At 42.2% G+C, this 21,176-nt stretch overlaps 1 protein-coding gene across 1 annotated transcript in view; it reads right to left on the reverse strand.

Annotated features, from left to right (window-relative positions):
• LRRC28 (leucine rich repeat containing 28) overlaps positions 1-21,176 on the reverse strand; it is a 107,157-nt gene that overhangs the window by 55,298 nt on the left and 30,683 nt on the right. Inside the window, 1 exon segment of the mRNA XM_053717614.1 lies at positions 12,400-12,440. Within this exon segment, the coding sequence (XP_053573589.1) occupies positions 12,400-12,440 (41 nt within the window).

Raw genomic sequence — 21,176 nt, forward strand, 5'->3', positions numbered from 1 at the left:
AAAAAAAATTGATATTTTTCTGGTTTGCAGTAAATGAAACTAGATAGATATAAATATAGTTATGCAACATTCTCTTTACCTTTAAGAATACTTTCATTTCCAAGACAATATGAGAGGCTGTCAACTAAAATCAATACAATCAATGCCAATACATATAGACCAAGAAGTGTACAGAGGTATTGGTACTAAGGCTTATTTATGCATATGTGAAAGTAATTACAGCAAGCTGCTTAGAATATGGCGTAAGTTAAATCCGCTTCAATATTTTAACCAGCTTGAAGTGAAACTATGAAGCAGCTTTACATGCTGTTCTTTTTATAGAAAATTAAAAATATATATAGTAGACGAAAACAAAATTTATGCTTACCTGATAAAAGTCTTTCTTTCCGGATATAGAGAGTCCATAACATCATTCAATTACTAGTGGGAATATCACTCCTTGCCAGCAGGAGGAGGCAAAGAGCACCAACAGCAAAGCTGTTAAGTGTCACTCCCCTACCCATAATCCCCAGTCATTCGACGGAAGGGAAATGGAAAAAGAATAACACCAAGGTGTAGAGGTGCCTGAGGTTTGATCAAAAATAACTGTCTTAATAAAGGGTGGGGTTGTGGACTCTCCATATCCGGAAAGAAAGACATTTTTCAGGTAAGCATACATTTTGTTTTCTTTCCTAAGATATGGAGAGTCCACAACGTAATTCAATTACTAGTGGGAACCAATACCCAAGCTAGAGGACACAGAATGAACAGGGAGGGAGAACAAGATAGGCAGACCTTAACAGAAGGCTCCACCGCTTAAAGAACATTTCTTCCAAAAGAGGCCTCAGCCGAGGCAAAAGTATCAAATTTGGAAAAAGTATGCAGAGAGGACCAAGTTGCAGCCTTGCAAGCTGTTCCACAGAAGCTTCATCTTTGAAAGCCCAAGAAAAGGAGACAACCCTAGTGGAATGAGCTATAATTCTCTCAGGAGACTGCTGTACAGCAGTCTTATAAGCAAAACGAATCATACTTCTCAACCAGAGGGAAAGAGAAGTAGAAGTAGCCTTCTTACCCTTATGCTTTCCTGAGAAACAAACAAACAAACAGGGCAGAAGACTGGCGAAAATCCTTAATCGCCTGTAGGTAGACTTTTAGAGCACGCACAACATTCAAGTTGTGCAACAGACGTTCTTTATAAGAAGAAGGATTGGGACAGAGAGAAGAAACAACAATTTACTGATTAAGATTTCTATCCGAAACCACTTTAGGAAGAAACCCCAATTTAGTACGAGGAACCGCCTTATCCGCATAAAAGATAAGGTAAGGCGAATCACACTCCAAAGCCAAGAGTTCCGAAACTCTCAGAGCAGAAGAGAGATAGCAATAAGAAACAAAACCTTCCAAGATAGCAACTTAATATTTATGGAATGCATTGGCTCAAACGGATCCTGCTGCAAAACGTTAAGAACAAAATTAAGGCTCCAAGGAGGACCAACAGGTTTAAAACACAGGCCTGATTATGACCAGGGCCTGACAAAAAGATTGAGCATCTGGCACATCCACCAGACGCTTGTGTAACAAAATAGATAATGCCGAAATCTGACTGACTGACAACCCTTTCTCCAGACCTTCCTGGAGAAAAGACAAAATTCTAGTAATCCTGACCCTACTCCAAGAGTAGCTCTTAGATTCACACCGTATCCTCCTCATCAGACTTATGAGGGAGGGCAACCTGCCTAGCAGTAGGTGGAACAGAATTCTTACTATCTGAATGTCTAATTTTCCTCTTGCGTTTTTTCCGCATAGGAAAAGCAGATAATGCTGCAAATACCGCAGAAGAGACCTGTGCACCAAAATCTGCAGGCAAATAAACTCCTCAAGGAGGCTCAGAGGAACTGCAGGGCACTGTATGTAATGCCATAGAGGCTTGGGACGTTTGAGGAGAAAGCTGTGGCATTGCCTGAACAGTATCATCCTGAGAGACATTGGGCTCAGAGGGCAACAATTTATCTTTACATTGAAGTGTTCTAGCTAAGCATGCAGCACAGAATTGCATAGGCAAAACTATTTGTGCCTCTAGGCATAACAAGCATTTGTCAAAAAACACAGCATATTGGTCCATGTCCATAATATTAAATAAAAAATTCCCCAAATTGTAGATTTTTTTTAAATACACTGTCACTTTAAGAATTTTTAATACCACAATTTGGCTGCCAGAAGTCTCTAAAACGATCGTATAGTAGATCGAGACTGAAATTCAATGACGCCGCTCCGTGAATATCCGACAGCAGAGAGAGGTCACATGACCGGCAGAGAGAGGAAACTACGCAGCAAGTAAAAGGCGCACGTTCCCCTCTGCTACAACATAAGATGCAAATAGCTGAAGCTGGTTTCAAACTCAAGCAGATTGTCAGTTAGCCTGTTCTAGCTAAGCAAGCAAAGAAAACCAACTGCCAAATTTTAAATTTATACAAAAATCCCTATATAAAACATAAGACACACACATACTAATAAAGTATTTCAACAAAATTAGACCAGAGAGGAAAAACGTCCCAATAAAGGGAAGGTTAATCCCTAGTCTCAACATACATAATGTGCCTGCCCACAAAAATCCTGTATAAAGGATTTTAAAAATGTCCCCATCTACTGCATATGACATATTCTTCTGAAGTGCAAGTCTCCAAGACCTAGAAGACAAAAGCACTTACCTGGAGTCTAGCTGTCCGGCAGGAAGACAGCTCACAAGGCGTGAAAGGACACATACTCCTTACAGAGACCTGTAGAAAAAACATAATTTATGCTTACCTGATAAATTCCTTTCTCCTGTAGTGTAGTCAGTCCACAGGTCATCCATTACTTATGGGATATTAACTCCTCCCCAACAGGAAGTGCAAGAGGATCACCCAAGCAGAGCTGCTATATAGCTCCTCCCCTCTACGTCACACCCAGTCATTCGACCGAAAACCAAACGAGAAAGGAGAAACTATAGGGTGCAGTGGTGACTGGAGTATAATTTAAAAATTTAGACCTGCCATAAAAAACAGGGCGGGCCGTGGACTGACTACACTACAGGAGAAAGGAATTTATCAGGTAAGCATAAATTATGTTTTCTCCTGTTAAGTGTAGTCAGTCCACGGGTCATCCATTACTTATGGGATACCAATACCAAAGCTAAAGTACACGGATGACGGGAGGGACAGGCAGGATCTTTATACGGAAGGAACCACTGCCTGAAGAACCTTTCTCCCAAAAACAGCCTCCGAAGAAGCAAAAGTGTCAAATTTGTAAAATTTGGAAAAAGTATGAAGAGAAGACCAAGTTGCAGCCTTGCAAATCTGTTCAACAGAGGCCTCATTCTTAAAGGCCCAAGTGGAAGCCACAGCTCTAGTAGAATGAGCTGTAATCCTTTCAGGAGGTTGCTGTCCAGCAGTCTCATAGGCTAAACGTATTATGCTACGAAGCCAAAAAGAGAGGGAGGTAGCAGATGCTTTTTGACCTTTCCTCTGTCCAGAATAAACGACAAACAGGGAAGAAGTTTGGCGAAAATCTTTAGTTGCCTGTAAATAAAATTTCAGGGCACGGACTACGTCTAGATTATGCAGAAGTCGTTCCTTCTTTGAAGAAGGGTTAGGGCACAATGATGGAACAACAATCTCTTGATTGATATTCTTGTTAGTGACTACCTTAGGTAAGAACCCAGGTTTAGTACGCAGAACTACCTTATCTGAATGAAAAATCAGATAAGGAGAATCACAATGTAAGACTGATAACTCAGAGACTCTACGAGCCGAGGAAATAGCCATTAAAAACAGAACTTTCCAAGATAATAGCTTGATATCAATGGAATGAAGGGGTTCAAACGGAACACCCTGTAAAACGTTAAGAACTAAGTTTAAGCTCCACGGTGGAGCTACAGTCTTAAACACAGGCTTAATCCTAGCCAAAGCCTGACAAAAAGCCTGAACGTCTGGAACTTCTGACAGACGTTTGTGTAAAAGGATGAACAGAGCTGAGATCTGTCCCTTTAAAGAACTTGCAGATAAACCCTTTTCTAAACCTTCTTGTAGAAAAGACAATATCCTAGGAATCCTAACCTTACTCCATGAGTAACTCTTGGATTCACACCAGTGTAAGTATTTACGCCATATCTTATGGTAAATTTTCCTGGTAACAGGTTTCCTAGCCTGTATTAAGGTGTCAATTACTGACTCCGAAAATCCACGCTTTGATAAAATCAAGCGTTCAATTTCCATGCAGTCAGCTTCAGAGAAATTAGATTTTGATGTTTGAAAGGACCCTGAATTAGAAGGTCCTGTCTCAGAGGCAGAGACCAAGGTGGACAGGATGACATGTCCACTAGATCTGCATACCAGGTCCTGTGTGGCCACGCAGGCGCTATTAGAATCACCGATGCTTTCTCCTGTTTGATCCTGGCAATCAGACGAGGAAGCATCGGGAAGGGTGGAAACACATAAGCCATCTTGAAGGTCCAAGGTGCTGTCAAAGCATCTATCAGGACCGCTCCCGGGTCCCTGGACCTGGACCCGTAACAAGGAAGCTTGGCGTTCTGGCGAGACGCCATGAGATCCATATCTGGTTTGCCCCAACATCAAAGTATTTGGGCAAAGACCTCCGGATGAAGTTCCCACTCCCCCGGATGAAAAGTCTGGCGACTTAGAAAATCCGCCTCCCAGTTCTCCACGCCTGGGATGTGGATCGCTGACAGGTGGCAAGAGTGAGACTCTGCCCAGCGAATTATCTTTGATACTTCCATCATCGCTAGGGAACTCCTTGTCCCTCCCTGATGGTTGATGTAAGCCACAGTCGTGATGTTGTCCGACTGAAACCTGATGAACCTCAGAGTTGCTAACTGAGGCCAAGCCAGAAGGGCATTGAGAACTGCTCTCAATTCCAGAATGTTTATTGGAAGGAGACTCTCCTCTTGAGTCCATGATCCCTGAGCCTTCAGGGAATTCCAGACAGCGCCCCAACCTAGTAGGCTGGCGTCTGTTGTTACAATTGTCCAGTCTGGCCTGCTGAAGGGCATCCCCCTGGACAGATGTGGCCGAGAAAGCCACCATAGAAGAGAATCTCTGGTCTCTTGATCCAGATTCAGCATAGGGGACAAATCTGAGTAATCCCCATTCCACTGACTTAGCATGCACAATTGCAGCGGTCTGAGATGCAGGCGTGCAAAAGGAACTATGTCCATTGCCGCTACCATTAAGCCGATTACCTCCATGCATTGAGCCACTGACGGGTGTTGAATGGAATGAAGGACACGGCAAGCATTTAGAAGCTTTGTTAACCTGTCCTCTGTCAGGTAAATTTTCATTTCTACAGAATCTATAAGAGTCCCCAAGAAGGGAACTCTTGTGAGTGGTAAGAGAGAACTCTTCTCCTCGTTCACTTTCCACCCATGCGACCTTAGAAATGCCAGTACTAACTCTGTATGAGACTTGGCAGTTTGGAAGCTTGACGCTTGTATCAGAATGTCGTCTAGGTACGGAGCTACCGAAATTCCTCGCGGTCTTAGTACCGCCAGAAGAGAGCCCAGGACCTTTGTAAAGATTCTTGGAGCCGTAGCCAACCCGAAGGGAAGAGCTACAAACTGGTAATGCCTGTCTAGGAAGGCAAACCTTAGATACCGGTAATGTTCTTTGTGAATCGGTATGTGAAGGTAAGCATCCTTTAAATCCACTGTGGTCATGTACTGACCTCTTTGGATCATGGGTAAGATTGTCCGAATAGTTTCCATTTTGAACGATGGAACTCTTAGGAATTTGTTTAGGATCTTTAAATCCAATATTGGTCTGAAGGTTCCCTCTTTTTTGGGAACCACAAACAGATTTGAGTAAAACCCTTGTCCGTGTTCCGACCGCGGAACTGGGTGGATCACTCCCATTAGTAAAAGGTCTTGTACACAGCGTAGAAACGCCTCTTTCTTTATCTGGTTTGTTGACAACCTTGAAAGGTGAAATCTCCCTTGTGGAGGAGAAGCTTTGAAGTCCAGAAGATATCCCTGAGATATGATCTCCAACGCCCAGGGATCCTGGACATCTCTTGCCCAAGCCTGGGCGAAGAGAGAGAGTCTGCCCCCCACTAGATCCGTTTCCGGATCGGGGGCCCTCACTTCATGCTGTCTTAGGGGCAGCAGCAGGTTTTCTGGCCTGCTTGCCCTTGTTCCAGGTCTGGTTAGGTTTCCAGCCTTGTCTGTAGCGAGCAACAGCTCCTTCCTGTTTTGGAGCAGAGGAAGTTGATGCTGTTCCTGCCTTGAAGTTACGAAAGGCACGAAAATTAGACTGTCTAGCCCTTGGTTTGGCTCTGTCTTGAGGCAGGGCATGGCCTTTACCTCCCGTAATATCAGCGATAATTTCTTTCAAACCGGGCCCGAATAATGTCTGCCCCTTGAAAGGTATGTTAAGTAATTTAGATTTAGAAGTTACATCAGCTGACCAGGATTTTAGCCACAGCGCTCTGCGCGCCTGAATGGCGAATCCGGAATTCTTAGCCGTAAGTTTAGTTAAATGTACAACGGCATCAGAAATAAATGAATTAGCTAGCTTAAGGGTTTTAAGCTTGTGTGTAATCTCATCTAATGGGGCTGAGTCAAGTGTCTCTTCCAGAGACTCAAACCAAAATGCTGCCGCAGCCGTGACAGGCGCAATGCATGCAAGGGGTTGCAATATAAAACCTTGTTGAACAAACATTTTCTTAAGGTAACCCTCTAACTTTTTATCCATTGGATCTGAAAAGGCACAGCTATCCTCCACCGGGATAGTGGTACGCTTAGCTAAAGTAGAAACTGCTCCCTCCACCTTAGGGACCGTTTGCCATAAGTCCCGTGTGGTGGCGTCTATTGGAAACATTTTTCTGAATATAGGAGGGGGTGAGAAAGGCACACCGGGTCTATCCCACTCCTTAGTAACAATTTCAGTAAGTCTCTTAGGTATAGGAAAAACGTCAGTACTCGTCGGTACCGCAAAATATTTATCCAACCTACACATTTTCTCTGGGATTGCAACTGTGTTACAATCATTCAGAGCCGCTAACACCTCCCCTAGTAATACACGGAGGTTTTCCAGCTTAAACTTAAAATTTGAAATGTCTGAATCCAGTTTATTTGGATCAGATCCGTCACCCGCAGAATGAAGCTCTCCGTCCTCATGTTCTGCAAATTGTGACGCAGTATCAGATATGGCCCTAGCATTATCAGCGCACTCTGTTCTCACCCCAGAGTGATCTCGTTTACCCCTAAGTTCTGGCAATTTAGACAAAACTTCAGTCATAACATTAGCCATGTCTTGTAAAGTGATTTGTAATGGCCGCCCTGATGTACTTGGCGTTACAATATCACGCACCTCCTGAGCGGGAGATGCAGGTACTGACACGTGAGGCAAGTTAGTCGGCATAACTTCCCCCTCGTTGTCTGGTGAATGTTGCTTAACATGTACAGATTGGCTTTTATTTAAAGTAGCATCAATGCAATTAGTACATAAATTTCTATTGGGCTCCACCTTGGCTTTTGAACATATTGCACAAAGAGATTCCTCTGTGTCAGACATGTTTAACCCCTTAATGACCACAATGTACCCTGTATGTCACTGGTCGTTAAGGGCTTTTTCAGGACATAATAGCACAAGTCTAGCAAGAACACACTATTAATGCACTCCCTCCAGCAGGCTTTGTGGAATAGAGCAGTCTCAACACTGGTGGCAAGAACGTGCTATAAAACAATCAAGTCCCAAAAAAAGGCCAGCGACATACAGGGTACGTCGCTGGTCCTTAAGGGGTTAAACAAACTAGCAATTAGACTAGCAAGCTTGGAAATACTTTTCAACTAAATTTACAAGCAATATGCAAAACGTTACTGTGCCTTTAAGAAGCACACAAAAACTGTCACAGTTGAATAACAATGAACCGGATTAGTTATAGAAACCAAATTTTCACAGTAAATGCATAAATTTAGCAAAGGATTGCACTCATTAGCAATGGATGATTAACCCTTAATATCAGAAAAAACGGATGACAATTGAAAATATAAACGTTTTTATCACAGTCAAAGCACAGTCTCACGGGTCTGCTGTGAGTGATTACCTCCCTCAAAACTAGTTTTGAAGACCCCTGAGCTCTGTAGAGACGTCCTGGATCATGCAGGGAGAAGAAGGCAGACTGTGACTGAATTTCTGATGCGTAGTAAAAGCGCCAAAATAGGCCCCTCCCACTCACAATACAACAGTGAGGGAAGCTCAGTAAACTGTTTTAATTCAAAACAAACGACAGCCATGTGGAAAATAACGCCCAAAACAATTTTTCACCAAGTACCTCAGATAATTAAACGATTTAACATGTCAGCAAACGTTTAAAATCTTAATTTATGAAATGTCATTAAAAGCCTGCTGCTAGTCGCTCACACTGCAAGTTAGGCTAAAAGTTATATGCATACAGTATTTTCCCAGTGAAGTGCCATTCCCCAGAAATACTTAAGTGTAAACATACATACATATCAGCCTGATACCAGTTGCTACTACTGCATTTAAGGCTGTACTTACATTATATCGGTATTAGCAGTATTTTCTCAGTCAATTCCATTCCTTAGAAAATAATATACTGCAACATACCTCTTTGCAGGTGAACCTGCCCGCTGTCCCCTGTTCTGAAGTTACCTCACTCCTCAGAATGGCAGAGAACAGCAAATGGATCTTAGTTACGTCCGCTAAGATCATACACAAAAACTCAGGTAGATTCTTCTTCAAATGCTGCCTGAGAAGAAAACAACACACTCCGGTGTCGTTTAAAATAACAAACTTTTGATTGAAGATATAAAAACTAAGTTTAATCACCACAGTCCTCTCACACATCCCATCTATTAGTTGGGTGCAAGAGAATGACTGGGTGTGACGTAGAGGGGAGGAGCTATATAGCAGCTCTGCTTGGGTGATCCTCTTGCACTTCCTGTTGGGGAGGAGTTAATATCCCATAAGTAATGGATGACCCGTGGACTGACTACACTTAACAGGAGAAAGAAAGAACAGAGTAACCAACTCTGGCTTTCTGTACCATGGGCAGCAATATGTTAGGAAACAAAGCAAGGACTACCTCACAACTTCTTAACTGCTTAAAAGCCACCACTACTCTACTGAAGAGATTGACGTGGACTCAGCTAAAGCCAAATCCTTGCTTGCAGGGAAAAGTACCCGAAAAAGGAATTAATTTCTTCAGACACCAAACTTCACCTCCTCCATTAACAGAGGCAAAGAGAATGACTCAGGATTATGGGTAGGGGACTTTGCTGTTGGTGCTCTTTGCCTCCTCCTGCTGGCCAGGAGTGATATTCCTACTTAACTGAATGACGTTGTGGACTCTGCATATCTTAAGAAAGAAAACATGGTTTATGTTTGTATCATCTTCTGTCAATAACCAACATTCTTTTTTGAAAATGCCAGTTGTGCACAAAACTGTATTGTACTGATAAAATACCAGGAATTATTAGTTACAATATGTGACAACCTTAGTGCCAAATAAAATGGTTACAAAAAAAGTTACATCTGCTGTATGAGCTAGTTAACGAGAAATCATTGTGAAACTTGTAAAAACAGATTCAAACGCCAAATATCTGCCAGTATGAATTACAGTAGCTGCCTGAGACTCCTTGTTCATAGAAAATATTTTTGACTTTTGAAATTCATTTTAAGTATCTTGAAATTCTCCTCTAGGATCCCCAGTCACTTCATGACAGCTCTGAAAGTCTTAAAGGGACACACATTCCACTAGAATCCCAGCCTGCACTGATAAACACTACACAGGTTGTAAAGCAAAGTAAATCCATCCAGTGGTTTGAGTTGGAATGACATGGTATTCTAACACAACACTGCATTTGAAAGATTAGAAACATTTTGCAATAACCTGGGCTCTGATGATGAGCGCTTACTTAGTAATAAAAAAAAAAAAACTGTAAAACCCATGAGCTGTCAATGGCCCCATCACCAATTAGTGTTAGTATATGAATGGGGCTTAAACGAATTAATAAAGTTTTTAATTGTCATGAATTTCTTCGGTACCCTGAAGCAGTAGCCACAGTTGTTCTGAACAAGCAAATTAAATATCTAGAAATGTGCAGCGTTCTAGCTACAGCACAAAATAATAGCACACATCTGTTCTTCAGACTATTTCTATGTTATGCTGAGTAAGATACATGTCAGAGATTACTAGTTTTCTGTGCACCACATTGCCACTGTGTTGCATTTTATCTGCCAGCTAAGGGGTATTCATTCTACACAAATAATCTGCAGTAATATTTGTTTCATCATTAGTTATTAACAGCAGATTTGTGAATTGACCTGTTCATCTGAGTTCCTTGGGGACACATACATTTCACAACAGATAGAACCAGGCATCATGGCAACATAATGATCCTATTCATGAGAGATGGGTTCCTCTATCAAAACTGTATGCTCAGCGCTTCCAGTGTATGAAAAAATATATCATTACTGAGCAAATAAATCAAAAGGATACAGATGTTCTGTTGTAGAAAGCACCTTTAATAAATTGACAGACTGTATCTAGTTTTTTTCTGAGTCTTCTTGTCCACTTTATGTTCCCATGAAATGCTAGCAATTTATACATGCAGAGACCGGGTCTCTACTGAAATCCTTGAAGTGTCCTAAAAAAGGCGCACTCAAAGTCCAGTGTCTTGGATCTCCCTGCAAAGCTAAGAAATTCTGTTATAAAGATCGCATTTAAAAGGGACAGTGCACTATAAAATGCTCTCCTCTTTAATGTGTTCTCAATGATTAATTTTACCTGTTGAAGTGTATTAAACTGCTTACAAACAGATATTTTAACTTTATTTTCTCATGTGAAATAGCTGCTTTAGCCTGTTCAAACCACCACCTTAACTGAGGATATGAATACAGCTGTATTCTCAGAAGAAAAGCTATGCAATCAAGAGGCTGATGTAATCAAGCGTGGGAGATATAGGTACTAAAATCTTGATTTTCAATTGTGTATAGACAGAGAGATAAGATGAAGATGACTTTCGAGATAGAGAGAAAGATAAGGAGGTCTGCTCTTTCTGCAAGCTTAGCATATATTAATGACTCATATTTTCAATTAACAAAACCAGCTATTTCATATTTAAAAACATTGAGTAATTTATCACACACTTAAAGTGAATGTAAATTTTGATGCTAAAGTGCCCGGTTTTTAAAAATTAGATTAAAAACAGGGGCAGTTTAATTCATCAAAATTTACATTTCACTCCTGTTGTGAAAAAAAAAAAAAAAAAACGTACCTTTTAATCTTCACAGCAGCTCCTGCTTCCTCCACCAGTTGCAAAGCCTCTTTCTGGGTCTGAAATGAGGAATCCGGCTTCCTCCAATCACGGCGGTGAATCAGACACTGATTCCCCCGTTGAATCAGACACTGATTCAGAAATGGCTTGCGGTGACCGGAGGAAGCTGGAGCTGCTGTCAAGTTTAAAAAAGGTAAGGTTTTTTTTTCACAACATGAGTGAAATGTAAATTTAGATGAATTAAAGTGCCCCTGTTTAAATTTTTAAAAATCGGGCACTTTAGCATCAAAATTTACATTCACTTTAATACTCTACAGCACAGCTGGTATAGCAAGTTGTTGGAAACACATTAAGTCGAAAGCAATTTTATAGTACAGTGTCCCTTTAAACCTTTAAGACAGGGCTTGATAAACCTGGGCAGTAGTGTTGCCTTAAAATTATGTGCAGGGCCCTAGTTTTAGGTCCCCAAGACACCCATGGGTGCACCCCACTTGCTACTGCTTGTCGGCTGCAGTTTGTTTGTTTTTAGGCTGCATGGCTGGTTTATTTCAGCCTGCATAAGAGCTAACAGTGCAGACTTGGGGCGGGCCTTGGTTGGTTAAGCCAATCAGAACAGCCAAGCCTCATCGGTGGAAGAGATAAAGAACTGGGTATGGAACAGGGGTAAGAGGCCGGTTAAATGGGATCAGATTTGGCCAAATGGTCAGAAGCAATTTGGCAATTGTCATTGTTTGGGAGTGTCTGTCTGTAGTAGGGCCTTCCCCCAAAAAGGGTGAGGAGGGAGCTCCAGATTATGTGGGTTTTTTTGTGGCATCACATCGTCCTGCTTTGCAGGCTGAAGAAGAGATTTAACCATTGCAATCCTGAACCACCCCTTCTGTAAACCGTATGTAACATTAAATATAGCAGAACTGTATAATCCAAAAATGCACATTAAAAAAAAACCATGTAATAGCAGGGGGAGAGAGAGGAGAGAATAGAGAGGAGAGAATAGAGAAGAGAGAATAGAGAGGAGAGACATTTATAAAATGAGTGTACAACACTTGGGTAAGTAAACTGCCCTTTGAAGTAACTGAGTAACTGAACAACACTAAAACTGCTGTGACAAAGAATAAATTACCACTTACAATTCAACAAGGTTTGGAAGCTTCTGGGCAAGATTCTCTGGCTGTAAAAAAAAAAATATCAAAATAACTATTAGTTTTAAAGTATAATTTTCTAAGATATAAGATGTGTCTGTATAATCAGCATTTAAAACCATTTTGTTTATAGTCAAACATATAACAGGACAACTAACTTGCCTTTTCTCAATTAGTATTTCTGTATCTAGCATTATCAACATAGAAAGGGGCACTACAGCTTTAACTAGAATGGGAACACATCAAGCTAGCTCTAGACTGCCACCTGCTGCCTTTAGGAATAAATACAAGTGCATAATAAGTGTGGGTCACGTAGTATCTACCTAATTGTGACTAAGGTATAGGGAATTAATTGATGCATACATAGGATTGACTAACAGCATCAGTGAAGTGAAAAAGTAAATTTCAGGTGCCCAAGTACAATCTCCTGACAGGGAAGAGATGGTGAAATAGATGTCAAAATGATTTTATTTTCTATAACTAAGGACATTGCTTTTGAGATGCTACAATTATTTTTAAATGATAATGTAAGACAACATAAAATATACTGGACTATTTTTTAACCCCTTAATGACCACATCACTTTTCCATTTTCTGTCCGTTTGGGACCAAGGCTATTTTTAAATTTCTGCTGTGTTTGTGTTTAGCTGTAATTTCCCTCTTACTCATTTACTGTACCCACACATATTATATACCGTTTTTCCTCGCCATTAAATGGACTTTCTAAAGATATCATTATTTTCATGATATCTTATAATTTACTATAAAAAAATTATAAAATATGAGGAAAAATGGAAAAAACCCACACTTTTTCTAACTTTGACCCCCAAAATCTGTTACACATCTACAACCACCAAAAACAAACCATGCTAAATAGTTTCTAAATTTTGTCCTGAGTTTAGAAATACCCAATGTTTACATGTTCTATGCTTTTTTTGCAACTTATAGGGCCATAAATACAAGTAGCACTTTGCTATTTCCAAACTACTTTTTTTTTTCAAAATTAGCGCTAGTTACATTAGAACACTGATATCTTTCAGGAATCCCTGAATATTACTTGACATCTATATATATATTTTTTTTAGAAGACATCCCAAAGTATTGATCTAGGCCCATTTTGGTATATTTCATGCTACCATTTCACCACCAAATGCGATGAAAAAAATTGTTCACTTTTTCACAAACTTTAGGTTTCTCACTGAAATTATTTACAAACAGCTTGTGCAATTATGGCATAAATGGTTGTAATTTTTTCTCTGGGATCCCCTTTGTTCAGAAATAGCAGACATTTATGGCTTTGGCATTGCTTTTTGATAATTAGAAGGCCGCTAAATGCCACTGCGCACCACATATGTATTATGTCCAGCAGTGAAGGGATTAATTAGGGAGCATGTAGGGAGCTTTTTGGGGTAATTTTAGCTTTAGTGTACTGTAGTAGACCACCCAAAGTATTGATCTAGGCCCATTTTGGTATATTTCATGCCACTATTTCACCACCAAATGCGATCAAATAAAAAAAAAAAAAAAACTTTACATTTTTCCAAATTTTAGGATTCTCACTGAAATCATTTACAAACATTTTGTGCAATTATGGCACAAATGGTTGTAAATGGTTCTCTGGGATCCCCTTTGTTCAGAAATAGCAGACATATATGGCTTTGGCGTTGCTTTTTGGTAATTAGAAGGCCGCTAAATGCCGCTGCGCACCACACGTGTATTATGCTCAGCAGTGCAGGGGTTAATTAGGGAGCTTGTTAGGTTAATTTTAGCTTTAGTGTAGTAGACAACCCCAAGTATTGATCTAGGCCCATTTTGGTATATTTCATGCCACCATTTCACCACCAAATGAGATCAAATTAAAAAAAATAGTCAACTTTTTCACAAACTTTAGGTTTCTCACTGAAATTATTTACAAACAGCTTGTGCAATTATGGCACAAATGGTTGTAAATGCTTCTCTGGGATCCCCTTTGTTCAGAAATAGCAGACATATATGGCTTTAGTGTTGCTTTTTGGTAATTAGAAGGCCGCTAAATGCCACTGCGCACAACACGTGAATTATGCCCAGCAGTGAAGGGGTTAATTAGGTAGCTTGTAGGGAGCTTGCAGGGTTAATTTTAGCTTTAGTGTAGAGATCAGCTTCCCACCTGACACATCAGACCCCCTGATCCCTCCCAAAGAGCTCTCTTCCCTCCCCCACCCCACAATTGTCCCCGCCATCTTAAGTACTGGCAGAAAGTCTGCCAGTATTAAAATAAAAACAGAATTTATGTTTACCTGATAAATTTCTTTCTCCAACGGTGTGTCCGGTCCACGGCGTCATCCTTACTTGTGGGATATTCTCTTCCCCAACAGGAAATGGCAAAGAGCCCAGCAAAGCTGGTCACATGATCCCTCCTAGGCTCCGCCTACCCCAGTCATTCGACCGACGTTAAGGAGGAATATTTGCATAGGAGAAACCATATGGTACCGTGGTGACTGTAGTTAAAGAAAATAAAATATCAGACCTGATTAAAAAAACCAGGGCGGGCCGTGGACCGGACACACCGTTGGAGAAAGAAATTTATCAGGTAAACATAAATTCTGTTTTCTCCAACATAGGTGTGTCCGGTCCACGGCGTCATCCTTACTTGTGGGAACCAATACCAAAGCTTTAGGACACGGATGAAGGGAGGGAGCAAATCAGGTCACCTAAATGGAAGGCACCACGGCTTGCAAAACCTTTCTCCCAAAAATAGCCTCAGAAGAAGCAAAAGTATCAAACTTGTAAAATTTGGTAAAAGTGTGCAGTGAAGACCAAGTCGCTGCCCTACATATCTGATCAACAGAAGCCTCGTTCTTGAAGGCCCATGTGGAAGCCACAGCCCTAGTGGAATGAGCTGTGATTCTTTCGGGAGGCTGCCGTCCGGCAGTCTCGTAAGCCAATCTGATGATGCTTTTAATCCAAAAAGAGAGAGAGGTAGAAGTTGCTTTTTGACCTCTCCTTTTACCTGAATAAACAACAAACAAGGAAGATGTTTGTCTAAAATCCTTTGTAGCATCTAAATAGAATTTTAGAGCGCGAACAACATCCAAATTGTGCAACAAACGTTCCTTCTTTGAAACTGGTTTTGGACACAGAGAAGGTACGATAATCTCCTGGTTAATGTTTTTGTTAGAAACAACTTTTGGAAGAAAACCAGGTTTAGTACGTAAAACCACCTTATCTGCATGGAACACCAGATAAGGAGGAGAACACTGCAGAGCAGATAATTCTGAGACTCTTCTAGCAGAAGAAATCGCAACTAAAAACAAAACTTTCCAAGATAATAACTTAATATCAACGGAATGTAAGGGTTCAAACGGAACCCCCTGAAGAACTGAAAGAACTAAATTGAGACTCCAAGGAGGAGTCAAAGGTTTGTAAACAGGCTTGATTCTAACCAGAGCCTGAACAAAGGCTTGAACATCTGGCACAGCTGCCAGCTTTTTGTGAAGTAATACCGACAAGGCAGAAATCTGTCCCTTCAGGGAACTTGCAGATAATCCTTTTTCCAATCCTTCTTGAAGGAAGGATAGAATCCTAGGAATCTTAACCTTGTCCCAAGGGAATCCTTTAGATTCACACCAACAGATATATTTTTTCCAAATTTTGTGGTAAATCTTTCTAGTCACAGGCTTTCTGGCCTGAACAAGAGTATCGATAACAGAATCTGAGAATCCTCGCTTCGATAAAATCAAGCGTTCAATCTCCAAGCAGTCAGCTGGAGTGAAACCAGATTCGGATGTTCGAACGGACCCTGAACAAGAAGGTCTCGTCTCAAAGGTAGCTTCCAAGGTGGAGCCGATGACATATTCACCAGATCTGCATACCAAGTCCTGCGTGGCCACGCAGGAGCTATCAAGATCACCGACGCCCTCTCCTGCTTGATCCTGGCTATCAGCCTGGGGATGAGAGGAAATGGCGGGAACACATAAGCTAGTTTGAAGGTCCAAGGTGCTACTAGTGCATCCACTAGGGCCGCCTTGGGATCCCTGGATCTGGCCCCGTAGCAAGGAACTTTGAAGTTCTGACGAGAGGCCATCAGATCCATGTCTGGAATGCCCCACAGGTGAGTGACTTGGGCAAAGATTTCCGGATGGAGTTCCCACTCCCCCGGATGCAATGTCTGCCGACTCAGAAAATCCGCTTCCCAATTTTCCACTCCTGGGATGTGGATAGCAGACAGGTGGCAGGAGTGAGACTCCGCCCAAAGAATAATTTTGGTTACTTCTTCCATCGCTAGGGAACTCCTTGTTCCCCCCTGATGGTTGATGTACGCAACAGTCGTCATGTTGTCTGATTGAAACCGTATGAACCTGGTCCTCGCAAGCTGGGGCCAGGCCTGGAGAGCATTGAATATCGCTCTCAGTTCCAGAATATTTATCGGTAGAAGAGATTCTTCCCGAGACCAAAGACCCTGAGCTTTCAGGGATCCCCAGACCGCGCCCCAGCCTATCAGACTGGCGTCGGTCGTGACAATGACCCACTCTGGTCTGTGGAACATCATCCCTTGAGACAGATTGTCCAGGGACAGCCACCAACGGAGTGAGTCTCTGGTCCTCTGATTTACTTGTATCTTCGGAGACAAGTCTGTATAGTCCCCATTCCACTGACTGAGCATGCACAGTTGTAATGGTCTTAGATGAATGCGCGCAAAAGGAACTATGTCCATCGCCGCCACCATCAACCCGATCACTTCCATGCACTGAGCTATGGAAGGAAGAGGAACGGAATGAAGTATCCGACAAGAGTCCAGAAGCTTTGTTTTTCTGGCCTCTGTTAGAAAGATCCTCATTTCTAAGGAGTCTATAATTGTTCCCAAGAAGGGAACCCTTGTTGACGGGGATAGAGAACTCTTTTCCACGTTCACTTTCCAGCCGTGAGATCTGAGAAAGGCCAGGACAATGTCCGTGTGAGCCTTTGCTTGAGGAAGGGACGACGCTTGAATCAGAATGTCGTCCAGGTAAGGTACTACTGCAATGCCCCTTGGTCTTAGCACCGCTAGAAGGGACCCTAGTACCTTTGTGAAAATCCTTGGAGCAGTGGCTAATCCGAAAGGAAGCGCCACGAACTGGTAATGTTTGTCCAGGAATGCAAACCTTAGGAACCGATGATGTTCCTTGTGGATAGGAATATGTAGATACGCATCCTTTAAATCCACCGTGGTCATGAATTGACCTTCCTGGATGGAAGGAAGGATAGTTCGAATGGTTTCCATCTTGAACGATGGGACCTTGAGAAATTTGTTTAAGATCTTGAGATCTAGGATTGGTCTGAACGTTCCCTCTTTTTTGGGAACTATGAACAGATTGGAGTAGAACCCCATCCCTTGTTCTCTTAATGGAACAGGATGAATCACTCCCATTTTTAACAGGTCTTCTACACAATGTAAGAACGCCTGTCTTTTTATGTGGTCTGAAGACAACTGCGACCTGTGGAACCTCCCCCTTGGGGGAAGTCCCTTGAATTCCAGAAGATAACCCTGGGAGACTATTTCTAGCGCCCAAGGATCCAGAACATCTCTTGCCCAAGCCTGAGCGAAGAGAGAGAGTCTGCCCCCCACCAGATCCGGTCCCGGATCGGGGGCCAATATTTCATGCTGTCTTGGTAGCAGTGGCAGGTTTCTTGGCCTGCTTTCCCTTGTTCCAGCCTTGCATTGGTCTCCAAGCTGGCTTGGCCTGAGAAGTATTACCCTCTTGCTTAGAGGACGTAGCACCTTGGGCTGGTCCGTTTTTACGAAAGGGACGAAAATTAGGTCTATTTTTTGCCTTGAAAGGCCGATCCTGAGGAAGGGCGTGGCCCTTACCCCCAGTGATATCAGAGATAATCTCTTTCAAGTCAGGACCAAACAACGTTTTCCCCTTGAAAGGAATGTTTAGTAGCTTGTTCTTGGAAGACGCATCAGCCGACCAAGATTTCAACCAAAGCGCTCTGCGCGCCACAATAGCAAACCCAGAGTTCTTAGCCGCTAACTTAGCCAGTTGCAAAGAGGCGTCTAGAGTGAAAGAATTAGCCAATTTGAGAGCATTGATTCTGTCCATAATCTCCTCATAAGGAGGAGAGTCACTATCGAGCACCTTAAGCAGTTCATCAAACCAGAAATATGCGGCAGTAGTGACAGGGACAATGCATGAAATGGGTTGTAGAAGGTAACCCTGCTGAACAAACATCTTTTTAAGCAAACCTTCTAATTTTTTATCCATAGGATCTTTGAAAGCACAACTATCCTCTATGGGAATAGTGGTGCGTTTGTTTAAAGTAGAAACCGCTCCCTCGACCTTGGGGACTGACTGCCATAAGTCCTTTCTGGGGTCGACCATAGGAAACAATTTTTTAAATATGGGGGGAGGGACGAAAGGAATACCGGGCCTTTCCCATTCTTTATTAACAATGTCCGCCACCCGCTTGGGTATAGGAAAAGCTTCTGGGAGCCCCGGCACCTCTAGGAACTTGTCCATTTTCCATAGTTTCTCTGGGATGACTAAATTTTCACAATCATCCAGAGTGGATAATACCTCCTTAAGCAAAATGCGGAGATGTTCCAATTTAAATTTAAATGTAATCACATCAGATTCAGCCTGCTGAGAAATGTTCCCTAAATCAGTAATTTCTCCCTCAGACAAAACCTCCCTGGCCCCCTCAGATTGGGTTAGGGGCCCTTCAGAGATATTAATATCAGCGTCGTCATGCTCTTCAGTAACTAAAACAGAGCAGCCACGCTTACGCTGACAAGGGTTCATTTTGGCTAAAATGTTTTTGACAGAATTATCCATTACAGCCGTTAATTGTTGCATAGTAAGGAGTATTGGCGCGCTAGATGTACTAGGGGCCTCCTGAGTGGGCAAGACTCGTGTAGACGAAGGAGGGAATGATGCAGTACCATGCTTACTCCCCTCACTTGAGGAATCATCTTGGGCATCATTGTCATTATCACATAAATCACATTTATTTAAATGAATAGGAATTCTGGCTTCCCCACATTCAGAACACAGTCTATCTGGTAGTTCAGACATGTTAAACAGGCATAAACTTGATCAGAAAGTACAAAAAACGTTTTAAAATAAAACCGTTACTGTCACTTTAAATTTTAAACTGAACACACTTTATTACTGCAATTGCGAAAAAACATGAAGGAATTGTTCAAAATTCACCAAATTTTCACCACAGCGTCTTAAAGCCTTGAAAATATTGCACACCAATTTTGGAAGCTTTAACCCTTAAAATAACGGAACCGGAGCCGTTTTAAGCTTTAAACCCCTTTACAGTCCCTGGTATCTGCTTTGCTGAGACCCAACCAAACCCAAAGGGGAATACGATACCAAATGACGCCTTCAGAAGTCTTTTATAAGTATCAGAGCTCCTCTCACATGCGACTGCATGCCATGCCTCTCAAAAACAAGTGCGCAACACCGGCGCGAAAATGAGACTCTGCCTATGCTTTGGGAAAGCCCCTAAAGAATAAGGTGTCTAAAACAGTGCCTGCCGATATTATTATATCAAAATACCCAGATAAAATGATTCCTCAAGGCTAAATATGTGTTAATAATCAATCGATTTAGCCCAGAAAAAGTCTACAGTTTAAATAAGCCCTTGTGAAGCCCTTATTTACAATCGTAATAAACATGGCTTACCGGATCCCATAGGGAAAATGACAGCTTCCAGCATTACATCGTCTTGTTAGAATGTGTCATACCTCAAGCAGCAAGGGACTGCAAACTGTTCCCCCAACTGAAGTTAATTGCTCTCAACAGTCCTGTGTGGAACAGCCATGGATTTTAGTTACGGTTGCTAAAATCATTTTCCTCATACAAACAGAATTCTTCATCTCTTTTCTGTTTCTGAGTAAATAGTACGTACCAGCACTATTTAAAAATAACAAACTCTTGATTGAATAATGAAAAACTACAGTTAAACACTAAAAAACTCTAAGCCATCTCCGTGGAGATGTTGCCTGTACAACGGCAAAGAGAATGACTGGGGTAGGCGGAGCCTAGGAGGGATCATGTGACCAGCTTTGCTGGGCTCTTTGCCATTTCCTGTTGGGGAAGAGAATATCCCACAAGTAAGGATGACGCCGTGGACCGGACACACCTATGTTGGAGAAAAGGTATTTATTTATTTTTTATCTTTTTTTAGCATATTTACATATGCTGTTGTGTAGGATTCCCCCCTTAGCCCCCAACCTCCATGATCCCCCCCCCAAAAAAACAGCTCTCTAACCCTCCCCCTCTGCCTTATTGGGGGCCATCTAGGGTACTGGCAGCCAGTACCCAGTTTGCAAATAAAAAAAAAAATTTTAATTTTTATTTCTTTTTACTGTAGTGTAGCTTCCCCCCCAAGACCAATCCCCCACCCGCTCCCAGATCCCTTAGATTTACTTTTTTAACGATTTTACCCCCCCCCCCTTTCTCCCACTTCTAAAAAAAAAATTCTGTAATGTAGCAGTTCCTACCCGCTCCCTCCCCGTGCACGCGCCCGCCCGCCCGCCTCCTCCCGTGCACGCACGCGTCACCGGCGATCTCGCCCCCCTCTCTGACATAGATCGCATCGATGGCCGCCCACCCGCCTCCCACTTCAGCTCCCACCCACCAACGAATGCGGCCATCGATGTCCGGTGCAGAGAGGGTCACAGAGTGGCTCTCTCTGCACCGGAGAGGTAAAATTTGTTATTGCAGGATGCCTCGATATCAAGGCATCCTGCAATAACCGGAAAGCAGCTGGAAGTGATCAGGATCCCTTCCAGC

This window comes from Bombina bombina, chromosome 6 (assembly GCF_027579735.1).
Source record: "Bombina bombina isolate aBomBom1 chromosome 6, aBomBom1.pri, whole genome shotgun sequence".
NCBI lineage: Eukaryota > Metazoa > Chordata > Amphibia > Anura > Bombinatoridae > Bombina > Bombina bombina.